Raw genomic sequence first — 23,896 nt, forward strand, 5'->3', positions numbered from 1 at the left:
CAAGAATTTAACTTAATTAAAGTGCTAAAATAAATAAGGAGCCAATAAATCATGTTTATTTAGCTATAATTAAATAGTTAGGAGTTATCAGATGATAAGCAAATAAAAATCTCATGATAATATTGCAGTGAGAGAGACCAGGGCTACTTATCACAGAAAGATGTTGTCACAAGTTAACATTTTAGATTTTTCTGTTCGTTTGTATTTCTTAATTATTTCACTAAATATAAAGTTTATAAAACGCAGGTTTCGTTTTAAAATCGACCTATATAGTGGGACATGCCCCAAAACTGAATGAGGTGATCAATATTTCTAAATAAATTGCCTTTCAAATAAACCTACCTTGAACAACAACAATTATATAGATATTTAGATATATAAACATAAAAAGTGCGAAAACTAGCCGCATTGTCCCCTAAGATGAAGCTTTCACAGCATCCCCTGCATGCAGGGATAAAGCCATCATGACTTTGGGAAGCGAACCACCACAAAACAAACCTGATGTTTCCTGTGGATCTCTCCGTTGACTGGAAATTTGGCTAAACTGACTGTTAAAAGTCGTGATGTAATTTCTACATTGTTATTAATATCTTTTAACACAATGAGGTCATTGAGTCATACCCCACCCTGAGAGGTCAGGCTTAAATGTGATACTACACACGACCACGCCTTCTAGCGGCGTTCCGCTTGCCTGGCCCCGCCCACCGCCGGGAGAACGGCTCTAAACAAATCATTCCGTGCCTGTGAAGCAGTACTGCGGATCGCGACTGTCAGCTCGCTCATGCTGCGCATACGATCTCTGGCTGCTGACTCCTGTATCTAGGGGGGAATCTCGTGTGATACTGCCCGTGGGAATACATATAAACCGCAAACATGTCACGGCATCACAGGACGCCGCTGAAAAACGAGGAGAGCGTGGTGGAGGTGAAGAGCAAAGTAAGTGAATCCCATAAATGTTGTATTAGGTTGCGTTTGACAGCGTGCGTGTGTAAACACTGCTGTTTACGCAGCTGTCCGCGGGAGCGTGTCCGTAATTGGAGGGTTTTCAATCCAACCCATCAGTGTTGGGGTTTGTGTACTAATCCAACCATAGATAGAAACGCTGATGGTGCTGTACGTGTCAGACTACGAGGCGCGAGACGAGCGCGCTTGGCTGGGATCATTATGACAGCAGGTCTCTGTCCGGTCCGTGTGATGTGATACGGGCTTCTGGTGCAGTGTGAAGGATCCTAGCGATAGACAGACGTGCGCAATGAGGCGATTGGGCCCTGTTGATCAATTATGCATGTTACATACCAAAAACAAAAACCGAATCCCGCGGTCTTGGAAGAATCAGATCCTAATGATGCATCTGAGAAGCATTAATCATATTAGCAGAGCCGAGTAGGCTACTACATAGTAAGCAATATACTAAGCAGGTATTAATAAGCAATTATACAAGAGCAAAAGTGCATTTGTTTGGAATACAGCTGGGACGAGGTTACAGTTAATTATAACCTTGTTGATGTTCATTGCTAGTGAAGATTGACCAGTTAATGTATCTCTTATCTGCGGGTGAAAATAGTTCCAAAAGAAGCCAAAGCATCAAGCTGGACCAAAACACCAAAAGCCGGACTGGATCAACTACTGTGAGTGGATTGTAGCATCCCCTTTCTGCTATCAGCCAGCTCCAATACACTCCTGATTATCTTTTTATCTCGTGCTACAAGAACACTGAAATGTGCTGTTTTTATAGTGGTTCTCAACCTTTATGATTCTAGGGCCCCCATTGTCTACAACACTATTCAAAGGTCCCATGGCTTTTCCAAATTTTCCTTGATTTATTGGATAGGAATTGAAAAGGATTTTTACAATATTTTAAACTTCCAACTCCTACCCGATAAAATCTTTTAAACCTTGTATTTATTTCTGGAATGTATAAAATACTGTTATTAATTTACATTATTTTCCAGGTTTGCTGTGGCCCCCAGTCAGCTCCTGCCTCCTGGTTGAGAACTGTTGTGTAATAGTATTCGACAATTGTCTAAATTAAAATGTCATCGTGATAAATCTGTTCATCTGAGGTCAGATGCATAAAAAAGGCCTCATTTATGGGAGGAAACACTCTTTACTACATGACATCTGATGGTGCATGAATGAATATTAACAGCTGCAACTGCTGATGTATGTTTAAAATATTTCATATATTTTATGACGTCTTTCATGGCCTCTATAATTACTAAAGACACAGACCACTTATTGTTGGTGTCTGGTGTATTGGAGTTTTTTTTTTTTGTTTTTTTTTTTTGTCAGTGTGCCCAGTATGCTTATTGGAAAACCTCAAGCACAATCTGCCAAACAGTGCAGGATATGTTTTATTATCCCTTCATTCTTGAGAAATGTTGGTTAGGCAGTGCATAGATATGTTTGAAAGAGGAGAACAGTAAACAAAAGAGAGATGTTTAGTAAGATTCCATCGAAGTCCCAGGCCTGTATGGATATTTTTGCATGAACTGGCTAATTGAATCACCTGAATCCCTTTTCCCGAGGTTTTGGTTTTCATAACAGGCAGTGCAGTGTGTTTGGTGACACTCTTTTCTTCCTGAGAGGAAATTGGAGGGAAATGTTTTCTTTTCTACTTTTCTAGCTCTTGATGGGATCCTGTCTCATATTATCTAGCATTTACTCATTGCAAAAACATTTTTAGTGAGCATTTTAGTTAGTTTAAAGTTCATACAGTTCATAGTGATGTCTTTTTTTCCAACAGGCCATGTTTTCATTGGTAAAGTATGATAAGTATGGCCTTTTTATCTGTATTGCTGTGGTTACCGTGGTGACCCACAGTCCAACAGCATTCCTGTTTTGTTTTTTTATTCCAGTTTTTGCTAAATAAGATGTTAATAGAATAAGGTGTTGATTCTTGTTCTAAAGGGGGAGGTAATGTAAATGTTTTCAATTGGGACGATAATGTATATATTCAAATATGTTATGCAATCAATGTGTGTGAAGAACAGTAAATGTGTCAAAACTATTTAAATTTTTCTCTCTAAAACGCCAGTCTTTTTATTGACAGATTTACATTTTACCTTAGTAATGTGACACATTTCTGAGTGAAGCGGGATATTCAACAAGAAAAAAAAAAGTAAGACCTGATTTATCCCTCAAGAATTGGGAAAGTGGTCACATGACAGCTGAAAAGCAAAGCTGTTTTAGAGGCGAATCAAGTTATTTTGATAAAAAATTAAAAAGACATGCTTTTTTTTTTCTCGGTTGAATAAATAATTGTGCAAGAAGTATCGGAGAGAAACGTACAGGATTAGAGATGACAGAATGGAAACACCTTTTAAATCAAATATGTCGCTGATTATCACATCTGAAAGATCTCTTTGCTTTCCTCTATTGTCAAATTTAAGAACCATCATCTTTGATTCTTTTTTTATCAACCACAGGAAAAATCCTTTGATATTATTTTAGTGAATGGGCACATGGCCCTAAGAAAACGCCGTCTGTGACCTACTGAATGACTCCATATTCAGATGATCTCCAATATGACCTTGTATATTTTCCCACTCATATTCTCCATCTCCATATGTAAGGTGTTCTCCATGGATACAGGATGCAGTTCCTCCTCATAAACTGAGCAATCTGACAGATTTTGTCCAATATGTTTAGCTGAGCTCCAGGGATGAATTTCTCATCCGCTCAGTGTGTGTGTGTGCGGTCTGGAGAAGCTCAGCTTTTTAATGCCACTGTTCTCATCTTTCCCTTTATCTGTAGCACTTGATTAGATTGACCCTCCCTTTGTTCCTCACTGCTGTTTTTTTTACCTTAATGGCTTCCTCCGAGCTGCAAGTACACATCAAACAGCTCTGCAGCTGCAGGAGCAAACTTGAAATTGGTACGAGGAACTGGCACTGAATGTGTCTGCAGACTCTTCATGAAAAGACACATCTGTGTGTGTGAAGTCACTGTTTTTTACAAAAACAGAAATGGATCACATTCACATACCTTACAAGGTCATAATCTGTTGAAGTCAGAATTGATCTACAAAGCTAAGCGCTGGGCCTGTTGTGTGTTTATTGACATGGTTTAATTTGATTGTGGTTGTCCTGCAGTTTGAGGCGGAGTACCGAAGGTTTGCCCTGAAGAGGAACAGAGCCGGGGGCTTCCAGGAATTCTACCAACTGCTTCAGACCATTCACCGGATCCCCGGAGTGGACGTGCTGCTGGGATATGCCGACATCCATGGAGATCTGCTTCCAATCAACAATGATGACAACTTCCACAAAGCACTGTCCTCAGCCAATCCGCTGCTTCGGATTATCATTCAGAGGAGAGGTAAGTTGTTGTGCTGCATGTAAATCACGAAGAGGTCAACGTTTGATGTTGTTTTAAAGCTTAAAGGTGAAGTGTGTCAATTCTAAACTACCAAATTGAATTGAAATCGACTTTTTGTGGCTGATCTTAGCAAGAACCAATGGTTTGAGTTTGGGGAGGGGCTACCTGTTTTTCTGACCAATGCACATGAACCAATAGTTGAAGTCGGCAACTTTTTAATGTCTCTTATGCTCACCAAAGGTGTATTTACCTGATCAAAAATACAGTAAAAACAATAATTTTGTAAAAAAAAAAAAAAAACATTTGCTCCAGAAACATTTCTTATTATTATAAATAATGAAAACAATTGCGTTGCCCAGTAGATTTTCCTTTAATGATCAGAAAGTTCAACAGAACAACATTTATTTGAAATAGAATCTTTTAAAACTATAAATGTTATCAGTGTCACTTTTGATGAATTTAATGCATCTTTGTTGATGGATCCAAAGGAGTTTGAGTGTTTGAATTTTTTTTACAAACCACACACTTCACCTTTAACATTCATCTCAACAACGTCAAACCAGGACATGGGTGGGTGGGGGGGGGATTAGAAGTTTAGAATTGGTAAATAAAAAAAAAAATTGCACATGTGGAAAAGGGATGCAGCATAGCTGATGCATTTAGGTGTTTGTGTGTATGAAAGAGTTAGGCATTAAAATGATGTATCGTCTTGTGCTGTCATATGTAGTTATCTATCTAAAAGTAATTCCAGTAGTGTAATGTTGTGCACAAGGATGAGGGCCGTTAAGGGCTATGATGAGATGTTATGATGGGTGGGCGTCAGCGTTAGATGGTGCCAGTCGGGGCCCATCTCCGTTTCATGGCTGTACTGGCACTGCGCCAGCCCCGAGGTGCTGAGTCTGATAACAGCGTGGAGGAGTGATGAGCCTGCACCCTCATCTCTCACTTTCTCTCCCTCTTTGATGCTTTCTTGACATCCTTCCTTGTCTATATTCTCTTTCTGTCATCTTCACAACCTTCCCGCTCTCCCTTCTGTTTCTTCATCACTCTTAATGCCTTGTCACACTCAATGAGTTTTATTAAATCTGAACCACAGCACTGAGGAAATGTTTCGCTAATGCTATTAGGAATGCAATCTCATTGTCAAATAGTTCTTCCTTTATTTCATTGTTGTTTTTGTTTACGCCACCCATTCTAATCCACTGTGAAAGGAACTGAGCACCATTGTTCAGAGTTTTAAAAGACTCAAAAAGGGAACAGTTTTATAATTTTAACTATATTATTCGAACATCAAGTTTCAACTAGCTCCTCCAGGTTTTGATGATAGGTAGGCCCAGATGGAATATTTGCAGTTTCTGAACAGATTTTAAGGGAAATGTATGGAAGAAGGATGGATCTTAAATACTACACTCTTATTAGTAGCTGAAAGCATTAATCATATAATCCAAAATGTTTAATTACAAAACACCTATGGGGTAAGAAGGGTTGTTAAATTTTATGAATGTCAGCCATTTCCAATCAGTCTTGTTTTTTTTGTTTTTTTTTAAATAAAAAATATTAAAAACTGTTTTTGATAATAATGATAAATAAAATAATAAAATAAAATGAAATAATTATATATTAATTGGAAAAAGTTACAAGTAAAAATGTAAATCTTAATCTTAAAAAAATTAGAAATAAGTTTGTTGAATTATTAAATATAAAACTTAAAAAAATGTATACACATGACAAACACATAACAAAATTACTGAAACTAAAGTTAAAATGATAATTAATAATATTAATAAATATTTTAATGGTATATATAATAATATGTTAGTTCAGATTCTGTGTGTGCCTAGTGATGGGTAATGTAGTTTTTGTGGAAGTTATGATGGAAATTATCTATAAAGTGCCACTACTCATTTTGGAGCTGAGAATCTAGAGATGTCATTGATGGCCCATCATGTGTTAAACTTACACCTGTATGTGAACATATATCCTATAGAGTGTTATATTTATTCATGTATTGTAGTATAAGGGAACTTCAGGAACCAGTGACATTGACATAAATTACACAAAGTGAGTTCTTTTGGGACAGACTAGTTGTTTCAGATGGGAGAGTGTCATAGTGTGTATGCCTTTGTCTGTCTGTGTGTGTGTGTGTGTGTGTGTGTGTGAAGGGTTGCCTCTTATGACATTAGGGAGAGAGAAAGTGCAGAAAGAAAGGATAAGATGCTTACATCCTGCAGTGGTTTCCGCCACTTTGGCTTCTGCAGCCTCTTATGGATGTGATTTGTGAGGGAAAGAGACAGCAATAATAGTCCTGTATTATGTAATCATAATTAGCATAGTAGATGGATCTCATTATGTGTTCATAGTAATTCTGTAATGAGAAACTCGATACTTATTTAGTTTTAAACCAACGTACCTTCATACACACCCTTACATAATAAATCAGAGTCTTAGTTGTTACTATTCATTGTTAATTGTTGATAATTACACTAATACAGCTTGTTTACTGTATACATGTGTGGGGTTGTGTGCGCATGATTCAATTTTCCAGAGTGTGAGGACAAATGACTAAAGGTGACGTAACAGCCAACCAAACATTTGCAGCTTTTCATTGCAAGCACAGGGATTATGCCTGTTGTCTTAACTGATGTGTGAAACCACATGCATCAACAATGAAAACCGCTGTCTACACCTATTTTTCGTATTCGAATATATTAATAGAACTGTTTTGCTGCTTGATATTTTTGTGGAAAATCTTCTTAATGCCTTGACTGTTTTTTGTAATCAGTTTTATACATCCTTGCTAAAGTTAAGTATCTGTTTCAAAAACAACGTGTTACATATTCCAAACTTTTGAAACCGTAGCATATACAGAAAAAATATATACTCTAGTGTTACAAATATGGTCGCTGAGTTAAGTGACTAGCCTTAAAGGAACTTTGAACACACTGAAAAAGCATGAACACTGACACTGCCATTTAAGAGTAGATCTATATGTCTGAGCCAGACTTCTCTAAGAGCCAGAAGGTCTATTATAGTGCTACAAGGCCATGCAACTTCTGACTCCCTTCCCTGGAAACTGCTCATAAATATCAGTTCTGTCATTAACTACTCACCCTAATGTTGTTCCAAACCCAAAAGACCTTCGTTCATCTTTTGAACCCAAAGGAAGATATTTTTGAAGAAATCTGAGAGCTTTCTGACCGTCCATAGACAGCAACGCAACTGAAATGTTCCTAGGCCCAGGAACGTATAACGTTGTTAAAACAGTCTGTGACGAAACAAAGAGAATACTTTGTCTGCAAGGAAAACCAAAATAACGACTTTATTCTACAATTCTTCTCTTCCTTGTCACCATACCCCACAATTATTGAGAGTACCACGACACATGCATGTCACATGGACTATTTAGTATTAGACTATTAGTGTTCCTGTAGCTCAACTGGTAGGGCGTTGCTAATCAAGCGCAAGGTTGGGGGTTCGATTCCCCGGGAACACATGATAGGTAAAAATGTATAGCCTGAATGCACTGTAAGTCGCTTTGGATAAAAGCGTCTGCTAACTGCCTACATTTAATTTAATTTAATTTTTATTTTATTTTGACAATGTACTACCTTTCTGGGTCTGGGAATTTGAGTTGCATTGCTCTCTCAGATTTCAGATTTCATCAAAAATATCTTAATTTGTGTTCAGAAGATGAACAGGTTTGGAACGGCATGAGGATGAGTAATTAATGACAGAATTGTACATTTTTAGGTGAACTATCCCTTTAACTGCCATAGTATGAACTCCCACTGTATGAAATAACGCTTTTTGCGTAAAGATTCTTAAATTCTCATTTTGTGCTTCAAAGAGAAAATAACAATACTGAGGACATGAGGGTGACAGAATAATAATGACAGAATTTTCACTTTTAGGTTGAAATGATGTTATTTATACAAAAATGGCATGCTTAAGGAAGTACTTGCCCCTGACTCTCAGCTCACATCTTGTTTATGAAGAGAAGTGTTGTCCTCACAGTCCTTGTGTTTGTGCATGCTGACAAGTTCGGTGATGAAATGCTCGCTGTTTGTGGCTAAGAGTATTAGTAAATGCCTATTTTTCTATTTAAAGAGCAAGGCGGCTTTAGATTAGCCCCCCTTGTCCTTGTACCAGCTCTCTTTGCGGTACTCGGGAACCCTGCTGCAGATTTCTGGTAGCCGGTTTTTCAGTGTGGATCTGTTTAATCAAGCCCTGTTTGAAGGGGGAGGAAAGCCACATTTCCAGAGAGGGCTTATCGCTGTGGCAGCCGGGTAGAGTTTTGGGGGGCTGTCAGTGGGCGATTACAGCTTCATCTGCTCCTTGGGAGAAATGTCATTTTTCTGCTGTAATAGCTTTTTTTCCCCCTGTTGTTGTTGTTGACTGGTTATTTCGACACCGAGTGGAGGGACTGTGTTAAAAGTCTGGGGTTTGCATCGTGTTGGCATCTAGCATTAATGTGGCCTGGACTCACAATTCCCATTCCTTCTGTTGTTCATTGTTTTGATCATTATAAGCTCGCTTTCAATCCTTCACGTATTTTCCAGTCTTTAGTAATGTACTTATCTGTGGCTCTCACCCTCCTCAGATCATGATAAAAGCATCTGGGTGACATGCTTGCGTTCTTTCCCTCTGATTATTGTTGATAGATGATAACTAGTTCATTTTACAGCCTGGTGCTTCACATAAACTTCCCCATAACTGTAACTGTGAGTTTATTCAAGAGGCCGTGGGATACTGACATGATTTAATTGTGTAGTTCGTTTATTGAGGTATATTAGCTCTTTATTTTAGGTTTACGTTCAAATGTGAGATCTGATTATTGACATGTTTGTGTCAAAAAAAAACAGCAGGAAGGAACAACCGACAGGACATGTTTTTAGGAATGTGGTTTTAAATGCGTCAGTATGATGATGCTTGCGCATTTGAACAGAAAACGCTGCCTGTGCTGCTGAACATTTAATATGGATAATATCTGCAAATATAAACAGCTGGGTTTGTGATTTATAAAATAAAGAATAGTTTAACTAGAAATGTAAATTCTCATCCTTTTGAATGCCATAAATATCATAAATGACAACAAGCAAAATGCAAATATATAAATCTTTCTTCTTACTAAATTTTAAATAGCTTACATTTTTATTTGAGTCGTTTTTCTGTTCTTCAGAAGCATCAGAGGATACAGAATGCAGTATGCCATATGGATTACTTAAAAAAATAAATAAATAAATAAAATAAAAATATTTGTAATTTTGTCCATAAAACATGTCCAGTACTGAAATTCATAGTTTTACTTGCAAAGATCATAAATTTGACAGTAATTTATAATAAAATTACAATTATTTTCACTCCAGATAAGGAAGATAAATGACAGATAACCATTTAAAGGGTTAGTTCACCCGAGAATGAAAATTCATCCATACTCTACTCCTAGGTAGGAATGCACGATCATGATTTTTCATGGCCGATTCCGATACCGATTCTTTACAAGCAAACAAAATATAAATGTGTATCATTACCCTAAAATGTTTTAATTGGATGAATGAAACCCTTTTTTCAGTGTGCTACAGCAGGTGATTTTTAAATCAAATTAAAATAATTACAGAAAAAAAAAAACATTTCAGTTTTGTCACAGTTTAGTCCATTTAGTTTCTCATCCAACATGCGAAAAGTTGAGCTGAACATCTCTTCACTGTCTACACGTGTGCAGGGCGTGGACAGGTACAGTTTTATATAATTCTGATTGGATTATTCTGAAAGAACAAAGTCACATACACCTAGGACGCTTCGAGGGTGAGTAGAAGATGGACGAGTTTTCATTCTCAGGTGAACTAACCCTTTTTTACATTTACTGTACATTTAGTCATTTAGCAGATGCTTTTATCCAAAGCGACTTACAAATGATGACAATAGAAGCAATTAAAAAAACAAAAGTGCTATGCCAAGTTTCGGTTAGCCTAACACAGTACACAAGCAAGGTTTTATATATATATATATATATATATATATATATATATATATAAGGCAAAAGAAAGAAAGACATTATTGATTCTTATCACATGGTCTTTTTGTTTTCTTTTGTAAGGACATTTAAAGGACTTGTAGAAATGTCCTTTTACTGTTTTCCACCTGAAATTGTACTGTAATTCATAGTTTTTACTTGTATTTACCTGTATTTTTCAGTAAAATTACAAAGACACACTATTTTTACAGTGTCCCAACAAAACAAAAAGTCTTTAAGGTTTAGAATAACAATGATAGAAATGATAACAAATGAAATGATTACAGATGAATGTTTTTCGTATTGAGGGTGAACTACCTCATGGCATTCGTATCAAGTATAGTCTGACAGTGCCATTATTTGAACTTCAGGCAAATTAACTGTGATATTTGAGTTTTAATTGCATTTGGCTTTACAGAATTGTCTTGTAAAATGGTATAATAATCCCAGTAACACAATCATATATAAACACAGAAACCAAAATAAAATTAAAAACCACAAATTTTACATAAATGTAACTAGCTGTGAATAGATTGATTGACACGAGGATGTGATGTATCCCGTGAGCTGGTGGGATTATCAGAGGTCCCTAATCAGATCTCGACCCCATCCGCATTTCTCTGACTGGGGCTTTCAGACTGAGACAGAGATTGATCTGGCTTTTAGTATGAGCTCATCTCACTGAGTGGCCATCCACTCATTCATCCCAGCAGATAATGGTGTTCCCTGAGCAGATGGGGACCAGTCACACACAACCATGCAACTTTTGGGGATGAAAAGGGGGAAGCATAAATTTTTTTTTTTTTTAATATTTTCTTTTCTGAATTCAGAGTAGGATATATAATCTCACCTGCTGTAAATCTGTCATGGTTTAAAATAAGCCATGCCATCACTCTCGATATAAAATTGTTCTAATACTTTGCCGAGGTTCAACGAGCAACTTCAAGGAAGTGTTTATCTCAAGCCATGAGCGATGAAGCATGTGATTATGGGTAAACGGGTATGATGGGCGTATGTAATGAACAAAGACAGACACATTCCTCTATTGTTTGCATGGCACGTATACAAAAATTTAGATTAGTGGAGTAGATGGTTTGTTATTGTTATAAACATTGTCATGCTACATTTTATGTTTCTTTATTTATTTGAGGCGTTACATTTTTTGTTAAATTTGTTTGGGATTAAATGTTCCTGTGTTTTTGAACTCTTCCAGTACTGACATTAAAGATCCTTTCGCGCTCGAGTTTGAAATGTTTGCACGTTAAAAAATAAACACAACCTCACATTGTGTCAAACACATTTACACATGGCCTCCGAACTTTTTAGCCGTCAAAAAAAAAGATTGGGTTCAGTTTTCAGTTTTTCGCATCAGTAGAAAACGTTTTGTTTTGATGTGTCTGACTGTGTGCAAGGTTTGGATGACGAAATACAAAAAAACGAATACAAAAATGTTGGACCTTAAGGCATGATGATTGCAACATCGTGGTTGGGGGTTTGATTCCCAGGGAACATATGAACTGTAATGTACTTTTTAATTTGTTTTAGATAAAAGCGTATGCCAAAGGTACAGTTTATACCCATACAGAAACGATTAGTTGGAATGTTTGAAATTTCAAGATAGCTTGTACTCCGACTTTTACTCACATGATGTGATTAATATTATTGTGATTTTATTTAATTTTTTTTTTTTTTTGAGTGGTACATCTGGACTCTTTCAGAGTCTGTGAAGATGGCATACAGGCCCCTCAAAGCTGTGGCAGACTTCACACAGCGAGAGAAATCTCAATGAAAAGATGAAAAACAGAAGTGTAACAAAGCCACTGGGCTTTTCAACTCTTGTAGCTCTCTAGGTTTTCTCTATCCACGCTGAGAACACACGGCTAATAAGAAGACAGGCACTTCAAGAGAGACCCCAGAGCCTAGAGATGTTTTTTTATGTGGCTGTCATGCCTCGAGAGTGCGCAGAGCACGATGTGTGTTTGTGTGTGTGTGACTATATTGAATTCAACAGAAACCATGTGTCTTATTAGTGACTGACACTGTCTATAGGCAGAAACCCCCTTGAAGCAAAATAACATTCTCTCTCTCCCCCTTTTCTCAATCACCTTGGTTGAATAAGTCAGTGTGTGGCATTGTGTCCTCAGCTAATAAGTGAGGAATATCATATGTGGCAGGCAGGTGTGAATCCCATTGGCTGTATTGCTGGTTTTCGCAGGAAGTGGAAGAATGGGAAGGATATTTCCCCACATGCCAATTCTGTGCACAATGATCTGAGGATTCAGCAGCTGTTGTGCACCCTAAGTCCTCTCTCTGTGTGTGTGTGTGTGTGTGTGTGTGTTTTCATGCCTGCACTTGTCTATGCAATGCTATGTATAGTACACAGGGTTATCTGGATGGCATGTCAATGTAACATGCGCCTTCCATGCTGTTTTTGTTTTGACATTTTGGATGATATGGAAACATCATCCCAACAGTTACCATCAGAAATAATCCATTTGCACTGTGCTGCTTCAAAAGGTGGGTAAAGGACAGATGAAAGAAAGAAAAGGAAGGCAAATAAAGATCAAGTGGAAAGAAAGATATTGTAACAAGTTTAGTATTTTTAACGGTTTCATTCTTATCACATTGTCTTTGTTTCCCATTTGTAGGGACATTTTAAAGGAAGTTCCCCCAAGTGAAAGTTCTGTCTTTATTTTCTCACCCTCATGTCGTTCCAAACCTGAATATTACTATTTTTTTCCATGGAAAAAAAAACAAAACAAAAGGAAACATTTTGAAGCTCTTTCTGTTCAAGGACAGTTCATAGTGATCACAGTTGTCAAGCTTTAAAAAGGTCAAAATAGCACCATGAAACTAGATCATCTGATTTGTGTGCTATGTTACAAGACTTCTGAAGATATAAGATAGCTTTATGTGTAGAAAAAAGAAAGAAAATATCATTAATACTGACAATTTCATTCGTTTTTTCAAAATGATTTTAAAGTACTGCATCAGTGCATTGCACCATTGATGTCACTTATTACAAAAAAAGCACCATAAAAGTGGTCTGTGCAAATCATTCACTATAATAAAAGACTTTTAAAAGGCATGTGATTTTTTTTTTTTACTTTTATTCAACAAGAGACAATATATTGATCAAAAGTAGATGTAAAGTCTTTTAATATCATTAAAAATATATTTAAAATGAATGTTTTTAAACTTCGATCTATTCATCAAAAAATCCTCAAAAAAGTGCACCGTGTGTAAATTCTGTCAGCACAAGACTTTTTTTATTTATTGTATTTTTGATCAAATAAATTCAGCCTTTTTGAGCATAAGAGACCTCTTATTAAAAAAATATGTATATATCTTGTCGAACTAAATTTGTCTGATTTTGTGGAATAATCATTCAGCAGATTTTCATTAAAAAGATTTGATTAAGAATTGTCTGATTAGTGAATGAATCATTGCTGTTTCTCTCACAAACTCTCATAAACGCACAAAGCAGAACTGATAGATTTTGTGTTTGTATGTGAATAATGACTGAAATGTTCGTCTGTTTCTCTTATATTGTATAGCTTCAGAACAATTGGAATATAGTGCACATTCTGCACAAGAGACCTTTTTTTGTCTCTTTTGGAGCTTGACAGTCCCATTCCCCATTCTCTTTCATTATATTGAAAAGCGTGTCCAGTGCATACTTAAAAAATTCCCTATTGTGTTCCACGGAAGAAAGAAACAATATGAGGAAAAGGAAATCATAGTCAGAGCTTTCATTCACTTCAAAAAACAAATCTAAATTTCATTTGAAGTTGTTAAATTGCACATGCAGCCATGAGAGATGATAACTCCAATGTTTACATTTGATATTTTCAGTGCACATCTGCTTGACTGTTGGCCGACAGGTCAGTGGCCAGTATATTGCCAGGACAATCAGATCAAATGAAAGAACGAAGGCAGGTCTGAGTTGGTCCACAGGTGCACTATTATCACGCCAGCCACCATGACAGCCATATAAATGGAAGGCACTGTTTAGTGCAAGAGAAACACAGGAGATTCGGTGACTGAGATGACATTGCTCCCATTTTTAACTGCATACTTGCTAAACTGGTTGTGGCTAATGTTAGACTGGTGGCCTTTATGCACCACTCCCTGGGTGACATGTTGTTTTTACATTTATTTATAGAGCCATTTGTGAAAAATTGATGACTGAAAGGCATTCCGTATTCTCCTAGAAATATGCATTATGATAAAAAGCAAAAACATGCACAGAAATGTTTTAAATATTAAGGTGTGTGCAGTCTTTGACAGTACAAGGTAAAAAAGAATGCTTGCTTGACCTGCCAGCTCTTTATTTTTAAGTAGTTGTTTATCATTCTTTCCATTCAACACCACATTTAGCATTGCAAGCATCACACTACAATGTTTACAAGAGAACATATTAGATGAGAAAAGGATCTTTCTAGGTCACTGTGATCTCATGAATAGCAAAGGAACTTGAAAGAAACCGTATTTCCTCATCAGTCACCTGAAGGAGGAAGTGCACACAGGAAGAACTTGGTTAAATTGGGAGAACTTCATTTGACTGTTTAATGAACTAAGTTTGAGTAGCAACATATCGGCAAGCATTTGAATTCAGATAATTCTGTGTATGTGTAGATCTGTAGTATCATATATCTGATTATATTGTAAAGAAAGTGTGTAAATTTGTGCTTTGCCATCAGGATAAGTTCATCATTTATTGGTCCAAACATGGAGAACATACTGCTGTACAGTTAAAGTCAATGTGAAAAGCTATAAACAAAAATCTAAAAAGTACAAAATTAGACATCATAATAGGGTCAAAAATATATTTGTGAGATATTTAGGGGCATTTTTCATTATATTTCTTTTAACCACATGTAATCATGCTGCAAATACTGCAACTGGATGTAATTTTTAGTGTGAACACTTACAGCTGTTGTCTATCAAATCAACATCAAATATTAAAGTACAGTAAATATACTCTACCGTTCAAAACTTGGGGTCTGTAAGATTATTGATATTTAGTAAGTATGCACTATATTGTTTAAAAATGACAGTAAAGACCTTTGTAATGTTGGCAAAAGACTTCTATAACACAAATACTGTTCTTTTGAGCTTTCTTTTCATCGAAGAATCCTGAAAAAGTTTCCATAAAAATATTAAGCATCATAACAGAAATGTTACTTGAGCTTGCCTTGAGCACCAAATCAGCATATCAGATTTCTAAAGGATCATGTAACACTTCAGAAATAAAAAAAAATTATATATATGTATATATATATATATATATATATATATATATATATATATATATATATACAGTATTGTTCAAAATAATAGCAGTACAATGTGACTAACCAGAATAATCAAGGTTTTTCATATATTTTTTTATTGCTACGTGGCAAACAAGTTACCAGTAGGTTCAGTAGATTCTCAGAAAACAAATGAGACCCAGCATTCATGATATGCACGCTCTTAAGACTGTGCAATTGGGCAATTAGTTGAATTAGTTGAAAGGGATGTGTTCAAAAAAATAGCAGTGTGGCATTCAATCACTGAGGTCATCAATTTTGTGAAGAAACAGGTGTGAATCAGGTGGCCCCTATTTAAGGATGAAGCCAACACTTGTTGAACATGCATTTGAAAGCTGAGGAAAATGGGTCGTTCAAGACATTGTTCAGAAGAACAGCGTACTTTGATTAAAAAGTTGATTAGAGAGGGGAAAACCTATAAAGAGGTGCAAAAAATGATAGGCTGTTCAGCTAAAATGATCTCCAATGCCTTAAAATGGAGAGCAAAACCAGAGAGACGTGGAAGAAAACGGAAGACAACCATCAAAATGGATAGAAGAATAACCAGAATGGCAAAGGCTCAGCCAATGATCACCTCCAGGATGATCAAAGACAGTCTGGAGTTACCTGTAAGTACTGTGACAGTTAGAAGACGTCTGTGTGAAGCTAATCTATTTTCAAGAATCCCCCGCAAAGTCCCTCTGTTAAAAAAAAGGCATGTGCAGAAGAGGTTACAATTTGCCAAAGAACACATCAACTGGCCTAAAGAGAAATGGAGGAACATTTTGTGGACTGATGAGAGTAAAATTGTTCTTTTTGGGTCCAAGGGCCACAGGCAGTTTGTGAGACGACCCCCAAACTCTGAATTCAAGCCACAGTACACAGTGAAGACAGTGAAGCATGGAGGTGCAAGCATCATGATATGGGCATGTTTCTCCTACTATGGTGTTGGGCCTATTTATCGCATACCAGGGATCATGGATCAGTTTGCATATGTTAAAATACTTGAAGAGGTCATGTTGCCCTATGCTGAAGAGGACATGCCCTTGAAATTGTTGTTTCAACAAGACAATGACCCAAAACACACTAGTAAACGGGCAAAGTCTTGGTTCCAAACCAACAAAATTAATGTTATGGAGTGGCCAGCCCAATCTCCAGACCTTAATCCAATTGAGAACTTGTGGGGTGATATCAAAAATGCTGTTTCTGAAGCAAAACCAAGAAATGTGAATGAATTGTGGAATGTTGTTAAAGAATCATGGAGTGGAATAACAGCTGAGAGGTGCCACAAGTTGGTTGACTCCATGCCACACAGATGTCAAGCAGTTTTAAAAAACTGTGGTCATACAACTAAATATTAGTTTAGTGATTCACAGGATTGCTAAATCCCAGAAAAAAAAAAGTTTGTACAAAATAGTTTTGAGTTTGAACAGTCAAAGGTAGACACTGCTATTTTTTTGAACACACCCCTTTCAACTAATTGCCCAATTGCACAGCCTTAAGAGCGTGCATATCATGAATGCTGGGTCTTGTTTGTTTTCTGACAATCTACTGAACCTACTGGTAACTTGTTTGCCACGTAGCAATAAAAAATATACTAAAAACCTTGATTATTCTGGTTAGTCACATTGTACTGCTATTATTTTGAACAATACTGTATATATATATATATATATATATAAGAATATTTAACAAATAACTATTTTACTAGTAGTCTTGCTGAGCATAAGCTTTAACCTCAAAAAGCTGTTTTATGTTAGCAATAAATTCACTCGGACTCTCTAAGGTCACTAAAGTATCTGCAGAGGCACTGTTAAACTCATCACTAGAAATAATGTATTGCCTAAAATAGAATGAAATATGTAACAGATAACTGAAGGAGGAGAAATTCACTACATGGGCATTTTTGTCACTTTCAGTGGCAAAACTTTCGTTACACACCAGCATAACAGAAGGTTTGGAATGTAGCACGAGTCATACAGTATAGGCTACCTTTGTGTTACTTTATATTCTGCGAGGCATTTCCTTTACTGTTCCACAAAAGAGAAAAAAAAGGTCATATGAGCTTGAAAATACATGAGGGTGAGAAAATGATGACAGAATTGGAGTGAACTATCCGTTTAATATGCTCCGCTCTCAAGATATATAAAAACTTGTCAAATAGATGTGAGCTGTGTTTGTGTGTATAAAAGTGTGTGTGTGTGTGTGTGTAAAAGTATTATTCATTTGGGATTAGCAGCCAGCTCTCATCAGCCTATGAAGTAATCCCAACAGAAAAAAACATTAGCCCCATAGACATCAGTGCACTGACATTAATACACTGCACTCTTGCCGTCAAAACTCCTTTATTGCAGGATATACACTAGCATTTAGAAAGTAAAGAGATACATTACCATTTGTAATTACCATTACCATTTTTTAAAAATAAATACATTTTTTGTTCTTCAGCAATAGCTCTTTAAGATCAAAAGTGACAGTACAGATGTATAATTTTCTTAAAAAATACATTATTCAAATAAATGTTCTATTTCTTAAAGAATGCCGAAAAGTACAGTTTCCAAAAATATATTAATCAGGACAACGGTTACCATATTGATAATAATAAGAAATGTGGTAACACTTTTAATTCCCATTATTACCTAGTTGCTTATTAGCATGCCTATTATTATCAAATTGACTGTTATTAGTACTTACAAAGCACATATTCTGCATAGCCATATTCTATATCCCTAATTATACCCAATATCTCAGTGTTCAGTGCTAAGTTTGAATGGATCTTGTGACAGTGGGGATTGCCGTTGTTGTGGTGAAAATATGGATGAGGCTTTGTCTCCAGATGGTGGTAACAGAGGATGAGGTCAGACAGTCAGAGCTGTGTGTGTGTGTGTGTGTGAACTCCAGACAGCCACACCCAAACAAATCCATAAGCACAACTGTTGAGAGATGAGGTGGAAGAACATGAGACAGATGCAGAACTAGACAAACATCCTCCCTCTGAGATTCACAGCAGGTGTGATAACATTAGGTCTTTTTCACTCTAGCGAGTGGAGCGTATTAATTTTAGTGCCCGTATTAACAGGTCACAGTCGTCACACTGCACTCATATACAGAATAATGCCGAATCAGTACATGTAGAGGTTTGTTTGTTGAGTCGGTTTTAGTTTTGCTGTACTTAGCAGAAAAAGGTCTTAAATGCACTTTGAGCTTATATATAAAGCAGCTACTCATCCACCGAACAGCAAGCACTTCAAAATATATTTAGAGTAGAAAAATCCAAATGTAGGTTGTCTTTTTAGCACAAATGGAAAGGGATGCTTCTCGGCCACACTAGGCCATAAAGGTAATACGATCCAGACAGAGATCCATGTGAACACACCTGTGATGTGGCAGTGTCACCTGACTTCCTCTAACAGCATCAGGTGTCTGCTCCTCTGCTCTCCAGCTGCCACTCTGTCTTTTTCATCTGGACAAGCTTGTCCACCTGTTCTTTATACCTGCCTGCAGTCTACAGAGAGACTGACAGAGACAACATTGTCCAAAGCCCTGGCAGAGTGACAGCACTGAAGACCAGATCCCATTTTGTAGAGGTTTGGGAAGGGACTAGGGCTGTCAGTTTAATCTTTCTTTCTTTCTTTCTGCTTGATAAATACAATATTTATCTAATTAAATATAAATAAATCGATACATCTGTCTGTCAGTCTAAATAACGTCTAATATTTTATTTATTTAACTGGCATATAATATATAGGCTATAATAATTTATTTAGTAAATTAAGTGTGTGTGTGTGTGTGTGTGTTTATCAGGGTTCATTCAGATTTTTAAAAGTGAAATTCGAGAATATATTAATCCTAATTAATATATGAATTGAATATATTAATATTAAATCATACAGATCATTTAATATTAATATATTGCTTTATTATATTAAGATGAATTTAATAAATGACAGCTGTACATTTGCATAAGGATAAAATAAATCTGAACCTGAGGGTGCAAAAAGACAGCTTTTAAAGCGGTCTAAATGAAGTCCTTAGCAATGCATATTACTAATCAAATATTACGTTACAATATATTTATGGTAGGAAATGTACAAAATATCTTCTTTTACTTCTTTATCTTTACTCAATATCCTAATCATATTTGGCATTAAATTAATTGATGTCATTGTCCAGCTCAGTTCAGTTCAAATAGCATCTCTGCAATCAAATTGACAATATTGCCAGAAATGAAGTGTCCCTAACTACGCAAGCCAAAGGCAACAGTGGCACGGAACCAAAACTCCATCAGTGACGTATAAGATATATTGTCTCTCAATGCGGGGCCAGTATCACATCAGCACCTCGTCAGACACACAGCAGCCATTCTCTGCTGGTGAGAGACACTGGCTCCACAGTCAGCATGATATATGACTCCGCTAATAACCTAGCGATGTGCCGTGTAGGGTCGCAGTCAATAAGCTGTCCAGCCTTGCCATAACACTACATTATTAGGTGTTAACGCTGGGTAAATAAGCTCTCCTATACTAGCATAACACACTGCCGGAGGTAGTATCAGTCAATAAGCTATCCTGTTCCACAATAATATTCTTCACCAAGGTACTGAAGAGAAAATAATGATTCTTATAGTGGTTTGAGAAGAATTGAGGTTTTGTTGAACTGTTCTTATACCACAAGTGTTGTTTTCTGAATGTACTATTGGCACCATACAGTAGGTTTGTACTGACAAAATCATGTATCGCCGATCTCACAGACTGACGATTTGACATGACCATATACAGTACATTGTCATGAACTCTGAGTCTGTTTAATGCAAATGGACTCAATATAATGAATATAGACACAAAACATAAAATATACTTTAACATGTCCATATTTAAAAGGATAAACCTGTGTGAACTTAGTCATAAAGTGTGTTTAGATACTAAGCATCTCGTCGGCAGACAGCTGTTTCTGTGTGCGCTGCCCTGGAGGAAGAATCTCAAGTCTCTCTCTATCTTTGTAATCCAGAGAGCAATGTTCACAAAGCTCTGCTCAGTCTGTGCCTGCAGGCCTCAGACACCTGGCATGAGTTTTGATATTTTTATTGTATTTTTCAGGTGAGTTGGTGCTTGTGAAAAACTTTCGCTGCAGTCTAGTGTTTGGGTTCTGGTTTATTGCTGCACCTTTCTATCCACTATGGTTCAGACGTGAGATTCATTCTAAATGAGACACATACTCTTTTTCTGGTATTGTGTGAGAGAAAAGCTGAGGGAGATGTCTTTGTCTCCTGTCTAAACTGCACGTGGTTATTGGTAATACTAGCTGCTTTCTCACTCAGACTAGTATAATGTGATAAACGGTTCGCTAATGCTGTTATACTCGTCCGACTCAGAGCTAAAATGCATCACAATCTGAACTCCAACTAAAACTATACATACAGTATTGCAGTAATGCGAGGCACTCACTCAGCGTCTCTGATTCAAACTTTTTGACTGACTCATTAAAAGAACTGGTTCATGGGAGTCATTTGTTAGTGAATCGGACATCGCAGCACGGACATGTGTTCATAACATGTCTTTTAATCATCCTTGATAGCTCAATGCATCATATGATTTCACTAATAAGTAATGATTATGAGATATAATTCCCAGATCTCATGTGCATGCACCACCCACAGAAATTAGCACTTTTAGCTCTACGTCTTAACCGTAATGATCATTTTGGGGGCAGGGTTTGGAGTTGGTATTACCTGCTGTAAAGCCTAAGGCCATCCCGCTACGCCCATCTCTGACCCGCCTGTCTGCCAGGATCCTGCTCTGCCTCCCACTCACCCTCCCTGGGCACCCCGTCTCGCTCTCCAGCCCGTGAGCGGGTTTAATAACAGAGGCTGTCCTGATCTCTGTAGGGGTCCAGACACCAGACTAATGTAGTGAGACAGGGAGAGGGATGCTGTGTGTTGCATACTATATAAGCTACGTTCAGTCTTTATATGCACACCCACACATAGACAGTCAATGGACAATACCGTCTGTGCTCTGGATAAATATTTACACATTCATGCAGATTAAATATGAGGTCACACAAACACAGACAATGGTTTGTGCATCTCTATTGTTGTTGCCTTCTCTAGTGTCTTCTTCTGCTCACCATATCCCTCCATATGAGGTCAGAGTTCACCGCCCATCACCCCGTCCACATGCGAGGGTTATTAATTAGATGCGGGCTGGTAATGTACTGTTTGTGGATCTTAAGACAAACCTGGTCCTGTAGTCAAACTACTAATTAATATAATCCCCAACATGTGATCTCCTCTTGAGGTGCATGCTGGGCCTTTTCTTTCAGATGGCAACAGATGGTTTGAAAAATTATTGAAGCAAGAAACACATTTTCAGACGTTGGAGATTTGTGAGATATGGATTGCTATTATTAAGCTAAAGTTTGTACACCGTTCATGCTATGGATTATGTGGCTTGTTGAGGAGAGGTTTGCTATTACTTTTCTGCGTGGTCAGATTTATGATTTATGCCTGGCAGATGAATAAAGGAACTGGGAGGTACTTACTCCATAGTGTGGGTCAAGAATATCGCTAGCCAGGTTTCCATCCACCAGTCTTAGCTGAAACTAAACCAAAAACTGAAAAAATAAAGCTGAAAAGAAAAATGTGAATATAATATGAAAAACCTAAAAAAGTAAATGATTAGCAAACAAAATATTATAGTTGAAGTACTACAATTACTTCGATAAAATATAGATCATATAAGCTGAATATAAGTGTAAAACACACAAGCAAATAACAAAAAAGTAAAACTTAAGTACAATTAAAATAATGTATATATGACTAAACAAAAATACTACTGTTCTATATATATGTTAAAATGTTGAAAAGCTGGATGGAAACACCAACATACAAATACATTTTTAAATTAACACAAGATGTACGCTCGCACACATGAGGTGGATAACCATTTTTATCTAAGACTTTAATGTATGCATTTGTCTGTGAGCTATAAACCTCACATAATTGTTTTATGTATTGTTCTTTTACAAAAAGCTAGTTACATTTCTAATTTGCAGCAGTTTTCCAAGAAAGTGATGATTTGCTTCTCTTGAAAACATTGGATCTAACCAGCCTTTTTCACAATTTATTTTTTTGCGATATTTTATTTACATTAATTTAAATTGCAATTTGGATAAACACACATATACAGACTTACCGGTGAGCTCTTTTGACTGAGACCAGTAAATAACCACCTAGCAACCTTAGTATAACCGTATAACAATGCCCTGGCAACCACTCAGAAATCCCCCCCCACCCCCACCCCCCGAAATCTTCTGAAAATGTAAAAATCAAGAATGTTTTTTTTTTGTATTAAACTATAGAATTAGATGTGCACACTGAAGAGACCGCGCACAGTTTAATGTTAGTTAGCAGACTGAAGAGAAAGTGTTGATAACTTCCTGTTCTCAAAAGGCTGTGCTCTCATAATCACAAAGACTTCTCCATGAAGACCCACGCACAAAACCCTTGCCGCAGTTTAAAAATAACCAAAAACATTCTCCCTGCTGACGCATGTTACCTCCCACCAGATTCCTGTCAGAAGGGCTCTGTGTTCTCCGTTACCTGCTCATCAGCTAAAGCAAGTCTAGTTTTTTCCTTTTTCTAGTCAGACATTATCAACTGTGATTGTTTGGATCTTCTATACAGTGAATATAATGTGCTGTGAGAGAGGCTTTGATTAATCTGCCTTTTAATCTGATTCCGTCTCGTGACCCTTGACCTATTGCAAGTGCCTTGGACAGATTTATTACAATCCTTGTTTGTTCATCCATCCATCCATTCCTGCCTCTTGGTTTTATTACGATCGGGTCTCTTCTGTTTTTCCCAACCTTATTGCTCGATATAAACATTCAGCAATCAATGTCCTATTGAATTCTGTCAGAGAACATTGAAAATAATAAATCTACATTTGATTTACGGGGATCAATTTTATAAATGAGGTCATGGTGATGTGATACTGGTAGGACAGATGGTGAATCACACAGCAAGGCGCTTTGTATCTCCTTGAAATCATTTTTGGTAACAGGGAACAGTATTTTACGCCAGTGATAAACTGCACTACGGTGTATACAGTAGATCATTCTAAATTTAGTGGACAGATTTTGGAGTTGTGAGGTGGAGAGTCTTTCTTTATGAAGCCAGTCGACAGAAGGAATTGGATGGAAGGAGATGAAAGAAACACATCTCAGTCTTTTATTCTGCTGAATCTTAAAGGGGGGTGAAATGCTCGTTTTC

At 36.9% G+C, this 23,896-nt stretch overlaps 1 protein-coding gene across 1 annotated transcript in view; it reads left to right on the forward strand.

The window, feature by feature from the left end:
- Positions 1-701: 701 nt before the first annotated feature.
- Positions 702-23,896, forward strand: part of LOC113118421 (partitioning defective 6 homolog alpha-like) — a 29,119-nt gene continuing 5,924 nt past the window's right edge. Inside the window, exons 1-2 of the mRNA XM_026287566.1 lie at positions 702-936; positions 4,095-4,317. Of these exons, the coding sequence (XP_026143351.1) occupies positions 874-936; positions 4,095-4,317 (286 nt within the window). The 5' untranslated portion in view covers positions 702-873. The remainder of the gene's footprint in view (positions 937-4,094; positions 4,318-23,896) is intronic.

This window comes from Carassius auratus, chromosome 18 (assembly GCF_003368295.1).
Source record: "Carassius auratus strain Wakin chromosome 18, ASM336829v1, whole genome shotgun sequence".
Classification (NCBI taxonomy): Eukaryota; Metazoa; Chordata; class Actinopteri; order Cypriniformes; family Cyprinidae; genus Carassius; species Carassius auratus.